Source organism: Myxocyprinus asiaticus, chromosome 50, assembly GCF_019703515.2.
Source record: "Myxocyprinus asiaticus isolate MX2 ecotype Aquarium Trade chromosome 50, UBuf_Myxa_2, whole genome shotgun sequence".
Classification (NCBI taxonomy): domain Eukaryota; kingdom Metazoa; phylum Chordata; class Actinopteri; order Cypriniformes; family Catostomidae; genus Myxocyprinus; species Myxocyprinus asiaticus.
In genome coordinates, this window is record NC_059393.1 from 12,039,434 (window position 1) to 12,051,969 (window position 12,536).

At 39.3% G+C, this 12,536-nt stretch overlaps 1 protein-coding gene across 1 annotated transcript in view; it reads left to right on the plus strand.

Annotated features, from left to right (window-relative positions):
* Positions 1-12,536, plus strand: part of LOC127439322 (protein crumbs homolog 1-like) — a gene marked incomplete at its 5' end in the record, with an annotated part of 36,529 nt that overhangs the window by 19,390 nt on the left and 4,603 nt on the right. Inside the window, 4 exons of the mRNA XM_051695599.1 lie at positions 396-1,320; positions 3,647-3,691; positions 4,236-4,358; positions 4,705-4,831. Of these exons, the coding sequence (XP_051551559.1) occupies positions 396-1,320; positions 3,647-3,691; positions 4,236-4,358; positions 4,705-4,831 (1,220 nt within the window). The remainder of the gene's footprint in view (positions 1-395; positions 1,321-3,646; positions 3,692-4,235; positions 4,359-4,704; positions 4,832-12,536) is intronic.

Below are 12,536 nucleotides of genomic sequence, written 5' to 3' on the forward strand. Positions count from 1 at the left end.
TCCTGTGAAAATATATTTCCTATTGAAACTGGAAGTTGGGGTGGAACATATCAAATTTCGTGTCCCTTTTTAAAATAGCTAATAGCCTTTGGGTATGTGCTAGACAGACATCTTGCTGTCTAGATGCTCTATGTCTGGTTTTTGTCAGCATCTCGTGCAGGAGCACCACTTTTAGATGCCATGTCAAGTTAAAATGAACTTCAGCTGTTAAAATCGCATCTTAAGGTATCTGTATTCTGTTCTATTTGTTGCACCACTACTTTCTTTTTTTAGAGCAAAAACACGTTCAGTCTGAAAAGCCACAAACTTCACTTTTGATTGCATGGGGTTGATTGCAACTTCAACAATTGTTGTAGAAATGTAATGTAAGCTATGTCTGCCTCTGTTTTGCACAGGCATTTCAAACGTGACTTTTCAGGACAACAGCACTCTAGTATACCGTGGGAACGGGCTGATCTCGCACCACCTAACCAGCATTGTTTTCAGCATCCGTACACGTAAACGCAATGCGGCGGTGTTACACGCGGAGAGTGGCCCTGACTTCATCACAGTGTCCATTCAGGATGGCTTTCTGGTCCTAGAGCTTCTCAGTGGATCTTCCTTCTCCTCATCATCACCTCTCTCACCCCTAACCCTATTCAGTCCAAGGCCAGTGGCTGATGGAGAGTGGCATGTTGTGGAGCTCCTAATGGCCAATCCTTGGGCTAACAGTTCCCAGTGGATCCTGGTTCCCCTAGACGAAAAGGACGAGCCAACAATGTCCAACTCCATGGCTGGAAACCTGGACTTTCTCCAAGAAGGCGTAGATATCCTCCTTGGAGGACTGGGCCCAGAGTCTGGCTGGAATCTGATTGGTTGTTTGAGTAATGTTGAGATCGGTGGAATCGTGCTTCCATATTACGGTCCTGCTGAGGTGAGGTTTCCACGCTTGCAGGAAGAGATGTTCCATAAGATCTCTGAGGTACCTGTCCATACCGGATGTGCTGGTGAGGTGGTGTGTGAACCCAACCCTTGCCTACATGGGGGCATCTGTGAGGATCTTTTCAACATCTTCGACTGCTTCTGTCCGCCAGGCTGGGCTGGTGATCGCTGTGAGCTGAACACAGACACTTGTGCCTCCAACCCCTGTCACCACGGCTACTGCAGCATTCAGGGCCTTACATACAACTGCACATGCCAGAGCGGCTACACCGGCACTAACTGCGAGGAGAAGGTGGATGTCTGTGCAGGGCACAAGTGTGCTAATGGAGGGACTTGCTTGCATGGCATCAACAGCTATTCCTGCCTCTGCCCCGATAAGTTTACTGGGCCACATTGCACGTGAGTCTTAGAACAGTATTTCTACACGAAAGTGTTTAATGATTCCGGTCTCCAGTGTTGTCACTTGCATTGGCATATGTTCTTGCCGGATAATGTGATGTTTAGCGTATTAAATTAAACATAGTGCCAATACTTTACAGAATCACTATAGCTGCTTTTCCACTATCGGGCCAGTGCGAGCCAGGGCCATAAACTGGTCAGCCGGGGCCAAAAACCTCGGACCACGAGCCGTGAGACCAAAATCGCTCTGCATTCCCACCACTGGGCAAAAAGCCCCGCAATGATCCGCTTTTAATATGCCACCCTGGTGCAAATGTCACACCCCCCACCCATTTCACAAGCCAAAACAAACACGCGTGTTATCTATTTATCTAGAATATCAAGTTTATATTGTATGGAAACGTTAGCTAGCTAGCAAGATAATTTAACGTTGACAACTCATCGACTTTAACTGCCATGGTGTTCCGAGTGGTCTATCCACTAACAGCAGGACGATGTCCCAGCACACCGTCCATGATCTTGAACCATGGAAAGTTCTTCCTTTGGGCACCACTTTGCCCACTGTGCATCTTAACAGATTTGTAATGTGTCTGCAATTTGTTTTGCTGAGATGCAGGTGTGTGATGTCACACAAATATGTCAGCACCCAGATATGTACAAAGTTAGTGATAAGCATTCAGTTTTATTAAATGATATCAAACAATGAGTCAAAGTTCATACATTACAAGATATTAAACTTGTTTAACAAACGTTTGCAGAGACTGGTGTACAAAACGCAGTAAATTAAACTCTCTTTTGATGATCGTACACCTGTAGCACAAATGCTAGCGTAGCAGCACTGTTTATCATTTGGGTTACTAGGAAACAGTCAAACCCCTGTTATGCTAACTGGAGTGTTGCAGTTTTGGTTGTTGAAACGTCATTTTCCAAGCATCTGGTAATGGAATTCCTTTATGGTCAGAGTTCGGAGAATTCAAGTAGGAATATCCCACATCCGACTCGAATAAAATGCAGCATGAGTGTCTTGCTAAACTCCGCCTTTGAAATTGACTGCGCCTCAGTCCCCAGTTGGCCTTCTTTGGCCCAATCGGCAGGCCAAAGGCCATTGGTCCCGATTAAGTCCCGAGGAGGCATGATTAAGCCCCAGAAGTGACAGTAGGAACGCAACTGGACTTGGCACCCCTTCATTTGGCCCGACAGTGGAAACGCGGCTAATGACTATCTTTTGACAGTGCCTCACCCGCCAAAGTTTAGGAGTGGGTAGATGACATGAAGCTATTGCCCAAGGTTAGTTACATTGATACCATTAACTACATTGAGATGTAATGGCAGCCAACAACTGCACAAGTTGAGCCTAAATTCATTTTTATTCCAACTAACACACCATTTTGATTCTCCATCTGGATCGCTCTTTTCAGCAGTTTTTAGATTGCTTCTAGTGGAGACGATGACGACCGTAACCGTGATGAATGCGTTTTCATACAGAAATGTGTTGCATGGTCTTTGGAAAAGTGCTCTTTTGACTTAAGTTACCACTCAGTCTTAGCACTTGCCATTTTATTTAGAAAATGTACAAATCTAGCTGACTGAGTATATTGGTTTAGGAGTTATTGTCTAATTTTAAGTTTAACCTACTTTGTCTGTTTGTGTGCATCCAAAGGCCTAATATGAGGCAATCCACATATATATCTAAAAGGAATAGTGTTTGTCCCTTCTGCACATCGAACCAAGCCAAGAAGAGACATTACTTAGATATAAATCTGTTGTTGAAAAACCATCTCATGAAGCTACACTGTTCAAATAAAAGAGAATGCAAAACAGAAATTTAGTCTTTGTACAAGGAAACACAATTCAATCCGCACTCAGTGATTCCTGTCAACCAAACAAAGCGACTTGAATGAACCAAGAACCCTAAGGGACTGGTTTGTTATAAAGGCAATGTAAATCATATAATTGCTTTTATGGTGTTGTTTATGCTAGTATTACTGTGGTGATGTTGCCATACGTGTCATTTGAAATTGGTAATGGTAATAATAGTTTCTGCCGAGAGTGCCCATCCTCCAGTGGTTGCGTTAGGCCTTCAGGGTGGCATCTGAGGCAAGTCTGCAGCCATTTATCTCATAAACATGTTTTGTTGCCAGACTGCTTCATAGCACTTCTTTGAAACTGCCTTCCAGGCAGCCGGGAGACATAATATAGCATCTTTTCCCTACTGCAGAGTTGGAGAGATCTGTGGTGTAAAGTTTTGCTTTAAAAAAAAAAAAAAGTAAAAGAATTATGGTTTCTGTTTGTTTGTCCCTTTCCCACTTCCTCTGTCCCGCAACAGCATTCAGATTCAAGAGGCTCCATGGTACGTGGTTGTCAGGACCATGTAAGTGCAGTTTTGCTTGTGACTCTTTCTTTGTCTGTCTGTCTTTAATTTCCTTTCTTCCTTTTTCTTTCTTTCATTTCCTTTTACTTTTTCTTTCTTTTCCTTCCTTCCATCCTTCCTTCATTTTCTTTTTCTTTCTTTCAAACTTTCTTTCTTTTGAACTTTCATTCATTTTTTTTTTTTTAGTTTCACATTGTCTTTGTAGAATTAAATCGCTTACACTAAGCCATGTTTCCTTGCCTAAGACTCCTCGTTTGTCATATCCCAACACTTTGTCCATACAGAAAGATACCAGCGGGGGTCTTCATATTAGCTGTATGTTAATCCATATAAGGCGTCACTTTATTGTGTTCTCTTTGTCTTGTGGTCAGAGGTCCATTCACATGCTAATTTCATTATTCTGATCGTGGGCTAATCCTCTTTTGTGCTGGACAAAGAAGTGGGGGTGCAGATAGCAGCCTCTTACATGGCCCTCAAGAGGAGAGGATGGCTTCTTCATCATCTGTTTTGCTTCTTACTTTGCCCTCATCCTCCCCATCCACAGAGTCCCTAAGCTCCCGGTGTCCATCTGTGGTGATGAACAGAGGAACTACACATGTTTCAATGGGGGGAATTGTTCTGAGACCTACATGATGTGTGACTGCCTTCCCGGCTTTTCGGGTCACTGGTGATTATTCCTCTTCTTTCTTTTTTGCGCGTTCACAGAAATACATTTTAAAGAATTTCATTGTCATAATTCAGCTCTTGTTGTTAACCGGTTTCAGAATGCATAGAATATTCATGTTCAAAACTTAATATTAATAACAACCAATAAATGTAATATTAAATCAATAAGCTTCTAGAGGCCATGATTTTGTGAAAATACTTTATGCTATATAGCTGTTGTATTGTGTATTTTAGCACAAATGGAACTGTATTGACCTGTCAGAACAATCCAGAAGTCTGTTTTAAAATTATTGTTATAATACGTGTACTGAAAAATGTTTTGCTATCCATTTATTTTTGTCACTAAGGTGTGAGCTAGACCTTGATGAATGCAAGTCCAATCCTTGCTTGAATGGTGGCTACTGCCAGAACATGGTCAACAAGTTCCAATGTGTCTGCGAAATGACCTTCGCCGGCGAGACCTGCGAAGTCGACGTAAGCGACCTTTACTTTTACATGGCGTCTTTGTTTTGGCAAAACCTCTTCCAGTTTCTCTCCTACCTCATTCTGCGGATGGATGATGAGCCAGAGGTGGATTGGGGTGATAATGAATAAAAGGGTGGGTGTGGTTGGGAAGTATGGCTAAGAAACGGGCTGGTGTACCTGCTTTCCACATCTGTCTATGGAACAACTTAGTCTCACAGAATGAACGTTACTATAACTACATCTTTGCCAACTGAGTTTTATGTGCCACGTTCTACATTTCGTCTCAGTTTCCTGGTGAAATGAACACTAGAGGCGCTACTACAACTTTGAGTTTTATTCACTTTCAAACAAATCATGACTACAATGGCTGATTATGACTTTTTAAACACTTATTTTTCACACTGTTAGTCACACACTGATATATTATGATTTAATAACGAATCATTTGAAAAATGACACATTTTAATTCCTGTATTAAAGACACCTACATTTACACACTTATTCCATTCTGATTAGCTTGCACGGTAGCTCAACTGATTAGAGTGTTGGCCTCTGGACTCTGACGACCGTGGATCAAAACCAGACAAACATGCAAGCTGACACATGAGACAAAAGTGTCATAGAAGTGACATGAAATTACATGGTTGCTTTTGAAAATGTGCTTTTTATGTCGCATTTGCTTTTAGGACACTCTCGGTTAGGTTTATTTATTGGTTATGTGTAAGTATGTCTGTTTTGTCTTAGGTTCAAGTTTAAGGTTAGGCAGGTATATTTTACTCTCCATTTAATATTCATTTTAAAAACCTTGTCTGATTACGACACCATATCACTCGCTTTTGGCGCCCCCCATTGGACAAATCACTGGGAAACTGCAGCGAAACGTGTTATGATGTTTTGCAAAAATGTTGCCATGGTAACATTATTTTCATGAGATTAGCCGTTTAATAGTACAATGGGGAACTGATTCAAAAATATTGGGCTGCTTCACAGTTCAAAACACCTTTATAACATTAGTATGTGCAATTGGCTAAGAACAACTGTGAATGTAGACAGTCACATGTTTCTGCAGATTGTACTATCAATGGTAACTATACATTAACGCTATTGTTCTTACTTTAAAATAAGCTATTTCATACAATGTTTCAAAAGATACTCATTGTCATAAGAATGTACTGTACCTACGCACCTGATTTTTAAATCTGATTTATCTCAGGAATATTTTATGTATTCTGGATTCATAACACTCAATGTGCTTGTCATAGTCACTTTGATAGAAAAGCAATACAAAATGTGCTGTACTGAGAAAAAAAAAGTGCAATTACTCCAATATACTGCATTTTGTCTGGCCCTTTGATTAATCAAGCTAACCGCTCTGTGCCTTAAAATGACCGTCTTCATAAGTGAAAATGTTCCAGGCAGCACATTTATCAATGAAAACATGTTACTGTTAGTGTTTTCAAATTATTCCTAATCCAAAGTTTCTGTTTTACTTATAATGGTGCAGTGGAGTGATTTCAGGGAAAATAATTTTAACATTAACATTTTATGCAGTTATTGAATTTATTATATAAAAGTGTTAAACTTGAACTTTTCATAATTTCAAATTCTTCGTTTTGGAGTTTGTACATTTCATAAAATTACTGCTACTAATAATAATTTTGAATTATTAAACATCAACTTCACAAAAGAGATTAAGTACATTTTCTTGCATTTTTAATTTTATCCTTTTTCTCCCCAATTTGGAATGCCCAAATCCCACTACTTACTAAGTCCTCTTGGTGGCGCGGTTACTCACATCAGTCCGGGTGGCGGAGGACAAGTCTCAGTTGCCTCAATCCGTGCATCTTATCACGTGGCTCGTTGTGCATGACACCGCGGAGACTCACAGCATGTGGAGGCTCATGCTACTCTCCGCGATCCACGCACAACTTACCACGCGCCCCACTGAGAGCGAGAACCCCTAATCGCGACCACGAGGAGGTTACCCCATGTGACTCTACCCTCCCTAGCAACCGGGCCAATTTGGTTGCTTAGGAGACCTGGCTGGAGTCACTCAGCACACAATGGATTTGAAATAGTGACTCCAGAGGTGGTAGTCAGTGTCAATACTTGTTGAAATACCCAGGCCCCCCATTTCTTGCATTTCTAAGTTAAAAATAGTCTTATTTTTGTCAATTTTTTATTTTATTTTTTAGTTTGGAACTGTCTCCTGTCTTTTCCTTGTGCTCCTTTCTTAGTATTTATTTCCATCAATTTTCTCTCCATTTTCATTTGCACAACAATATTGATCAATTCACTGCACTTATGTATCTTAAAATCACATTTGACTTCTACTGTAATGTTTTGGTATATATTTAAACATGCAATATCTCACTTAACATTGTTCAATAGTTTGTAGTCTTCTGTCATGTGTTCATCTGTTTGTTGATCTCTATGTTAGCACTCATGACCAGATTGTGTACATTGTCTCTGTGTGTAGAGGACTGTCTGTGTCTTCAAATAAAATATTTCGCTCCATCTTATCCATCCTCGATCTGTTGTATGTTGGTTTTGTTGAGCTGTCTTTCCTCACTCGTTACCTATAGAGAGACTTTGACACTGCCAGTGGCACATCATGATGGTTTTTGATGAATGTTGCCACATTGTGATAGACAGACTTACTGATCTTAAGGTGGCAGAGGCATCAAAGATGTAGCTTCACTGTAAAACGCATGACAGGTGTGTTGATTCAGCAATTTTTGTGTGATCCTGACATCATAGGATGTTGAGACAAGGCAAAAAGTGTGTACTGTGCAAGTTTGAAAGAAGTTTTTTTCTTCTTCTTCTTCTGAACAAAATACAGTATACTAGTTTGAGTCTCACTCAGGGTTAAAGGAACAGTTCACCCAAAAATAAAATTCATCAAATTCCTTCATGCCATCCCAGATGTGTGTCTTTCTTCTGCTGAACTCAAACAAAGATTTTTGGAAGAATATTTCAGCTCTGATTCAATGCAAGTGAATGGTGACCAGAAGTTTGAAGCTCCAAAAAGCACATAAAGGCAGCATAAAAGTAATCCATACGACTCCAGTGGTTAAACCCATGTGTTCAGAAGCGATATAATAGGTGTGGGTGAGAAACAGATCAATATTTAAGACATTTTGTACTATGAATGTCCACTTTCACATTCTTATTGTTTTTGGCCATTTGCATTCTTCATGCATATTCCCATACGCTGTGCAGGAATCTGAATTTATAGGAAAAAATAACTTAAATATTGATCTGTTTCTCACTCACAGCTATCATATCGCTTCTGAAGACATGGATCTATCCACTGGAGTCTTATCGATTACTTTTATGCTGTCTTTATGTGTTTTTTGGCGCTTCAAAGTTCTGTCCACCATTCATTTGCATTGTATGCACCTACAGAGCTGAAATATTCTTCTAGAAATCTTCATTTGTGTTCTGCAGAAGACAGAAAGTCATACATATCTTTGGTGGCATGAAGGTGAATAAATGATGAGAGAATGTAAATTTTTGGGTGAACTATCCCTTTAAGTTTCTTGCCAAAAATGGACTTTGGTGATATGGCAGAGGGATCTCAACAATATGGTTCAACAATATGATCAGGAACATTTAGATAATTTCAGACAATTTTGTCTTTTTATGACATGTGTAAGGGGTCACATGGTATAAACCAAAGAAAAAAATATTTTTACCTTGAAAAATGTTTGAAGAATTAAAAAAAGTCTTATAAGAGCATAAGGAGTACACGCATTTAATGTGTAAAAACATTTAATAACCTTTTACGTGATGACTTGATATTTTCAATCAATAAATAAAAAATTAAAAAATATATGTAACGAACATGAATACATAAATGACAGACTTTATAACCCAACACATGTATTTTAAACTTTTTTTTATTATTTAGGTTTTTACTTTTCATAATCTCAGATGTCCTTATTTGTAATTGACCCCAAAATTAGTTTTAAAGTCCAAGTTGTACACTAATAAGTACACTAATAATTTCTCCACAAACCTGTTCAAACCACAACTGCACATCATTTGACCGATAATCCCATTCATTCACAATGTCTCACAAGACTTGAGCTCTTGTGCAATGGTGATTTACTGAATGTATGGAAAAGCACAGAGAAGATGTTCTCATTTGTAACTTGCAATCAGGGTGCTAGTATGTGGGTTAAAGATAGCCGCTTACCACAGTTAATCCTGCCTAACAGGATAGATGCTGGCGAGAAGCTCTTATCTCTTGCTAAGACACATTACAGTGTTTCGCTCTCTGAACTCTGCATTTTTCTTACACAGCATTGAACAAAGTCGTTTTTTTCTCTTTACACCTAGATATAAATTATACTTCTGACAGATGTTTAAAATGATGAACACTCTTGGGATGAAGACTCCAATCATATCAGTGTCCTAATAAAAGCTGATTTATTTTACCTGGAGCCTGGTGATCTGGTGTTACAGCATTCCATTGGGTCCTTAATTACTTGTGCTGGAACTACGAAACGGTAGCGTAAATCAGTGGCATAGCTGAGATTAGAAATTAGACCCAGGCCCAGAGAGTATTCTTTGACTTCATATATACTTGTATAAAATAGTTTTAAAAATTCACATATTCTGATTTCTGAAAGTGTGAAAGAACTATTTGAATGTGCCGCTTTTCTGTTGTTAAGGAAAATTTGGTTAAAAAAAATTTGGCCGAAAACTTGGCCCATCCATTTTTATTGAGGCCCATCCAAAAGCAATTTCCTGGCTATGCCCTTGATGTAAATGTGTTAAGCATTAGCTGTAAAGGATATTAGTTATAACCTGGTGTACATGATAATGATTATTTTACACATAATTTCGCCAAAAACTACAAAAAATGTGTTTATTGAAAAAAATCCCCTAAAGCAAGGAAACTGTTTCCATGAGACCTAAAATTATCGGATTATTCTCTGCTTTTGACGTCAAAACATAAAAGTGCATTTACGTGCACGTTTTTAAATGATTATGCTTAATAAGCACACAACGTGTTTGTCATGTAAATGCATAAAATGCCGTTCCTTTACCGACATACGGTCATAAACGGCGTAAGAATAAACCGATCGACACGTGTAGATTTACGTGTCCATTACGCCGATTTCGCATTGAATGTAACAATTTTGTGCGCATGACTCTCTACGGTTTGACATCAAAAGCAGAGAATAATGCGAGTATGTCAAATGTCATACAAAGTGGATTTCTTACTTTGTTGGATTTTTTAAATAAACTGATTTTTGGGAGTAATCTGCAAATTGGTGTGCTTGTAATCGGGTTGGGTGAAATTGGGGTAATGGACGAAAATCTACCTGTGCCGACTGGTTTTTCCTAAAACCGTTTTATGACATTACCCTGATACCGTTTACAAGAGGAGCCTTTTGTAAAAGGAGTTTACAAGACCTTATTCATTGGTCTTTACAGTTACACCAAATACGGTGATAACTACCAAAAATCAGCTTATTTAAAAAATCTGACAACGCAAGAAAACACGAGACTTCAAATAATTGAGCGTGTTTACATGCACATTCTTCCACCAATTATGCTTAATAACCCGACAACAAGTGTGGTCATGTAAACGCATTAAACGGCTTAAATGTAAATCGATCGACATGGGTAGATTTTTTTGCCCATTACGCTGATTTCGCGTGGCATATAAACACCTTTTACCGGCTTATCCAATGTGCGCACGTATTGTGTGTATGCCTCTTCACGGGTTGATGTCAAAAGAAAATAACGCAATTATTTCAAATGTCATGTACACGTGGATTTCTTGCTTTGAGCTGATTTTTAAAATAAGCTGTTTTTTGGGAGTAGTCAGTGTATTGGTGTCCATGTAAATGGGCTCAACGTGTGTGTTCATGTAAGTGCATTAAACGCCGTTCCTTTATCAGTGTACGGTCATAAACAACTTAAAGGAATATTGATAGTTAAATCAAGTTAAGCTCAATCGACAGCATTTGTGGCATAATGTTAATTTACCACAATAATTAATTTTGACTTGTCCCTTTTCTTTAAAAAAAGCAAAAACCTGGATTACAGTGAGGCACCTACAATGGAAGTGAATTGGACCAATTTTTGGATGGTTTAAAGGCAGAAATGTGAAGCTTATAATTTTATAAATGCACTTACATGAATTCTTCTGTTAAAACTCATGTATTATTTGAGCTGTAAAGTTGTTTAAATTGTAAATTTTACAGTCGTTTTTGGGTTTGATGACATTACATCGTCATGGCAACAAAGTTGTAAAATTGGCAATAACTTTACACAAAAAAGGTTAGTAAGCGATTTTATTACACTAAAATTATGTTTTCACACATATTGTTTACGTCTCGTGTCTATACTTTTGAAACCGTATTTAAACGTTCAAAATTTGGTCACCATTTGCTTCCATTGTAAGTGCCTCACTGTAACCTCAATTTTTGCTTTTTTTAAAAAAAAAAATTTGTATCCCCTTTTCTCCCAATTTGGCATGCCCAGTTCACACTACTTAGTATGTCCTCGTGGTGGTGCGGTTACTCACATCGATCCGGGTGGCGGAGGACAAGTCCCAGTTGCCTCCGCTTCTGAGACAGTCAATCCACGCATCTTATCATGTGGCTCGTTGTGCGTGACACTGCGGAGACTCACAGCATGTGGAGGCTCATGCTATTCTTTGCGATCCACGCACAACTTACCAAGCACCCCACTGAGAGTGAGAACCACTAATCACGACCACGAGGAGGTTACCCCATATGACTCTACCCTCCCTAGCAACCGGGCCAATTTGGTTGCTTAGGAGACCTGACTGGAGTCACTCAGCACACCCTGAATTCGAACTCACGACTCCAGGGGTGGTAGTCAGCGTCAATACTCACTGAGCTACCCAGATTTTTGTTATAGAAAAGGATGGACAAGTCTAAATAAATGTTTGCGTTAATCAACATTTTGCCACAAATGCTGTCGATTGAGCTTAACTTTTATTGAACCCGGAATATTCCTTTAAGAATAAACTGGTTTTTACCAGTTAACCCTATTTTGCCTTGCATGTTAACACCTTTACCGACGTTCTTACCGGCTTTCCAATGTAGCCTACGCTACGCATGCCTCTTCAAGGTTTGACGTCAAAATCAGTGAATAGCTTGATTATTTCAAATCTCATGGAATCGCGAGTTATCTGGTGTGCATGTAAACAGGCTCGATGTTTTATGTAGATTGAACTGACCTTACATGATCTATGATGTACGAGATTATGAATAGTAACACGTTTTAGACTTTTTTTTATTACTAATGCAATAACTTCAAAACTTTAAAAATAGAACATTTATGGAGAAGCGAGTCATAAATCATGCAACAGGCAAGCAAGCGCAGTTCTTGAAGCTAGTGTTTTTGACTGCTGAAGCATACAGTAAATGTGTCTCGGTGTGAGGAATCTGTGGGTCTGTGGTTCTGTTCCACATCTGCGGGGAAAGTTTGTCTTCAGAGTGACAGAATAGTGCTTGGCCAGCAGAAAGGCGCAGCAGAGTTCTATGTGAAATGCAAGTCAGCATCGCACATCGTCGCTGCAGGTCTGTGAGAAAGGGGGACATATATCGGGAGAAGCTTATCTCAGTGACATGGTCGTTTGTCTGCTGGAAAGTCAGGCAGTCTTAGTCTCTCTCTCTCACACACACATATGAAACATTGGCTTCAGTTAGTGCAGGTGATGAGC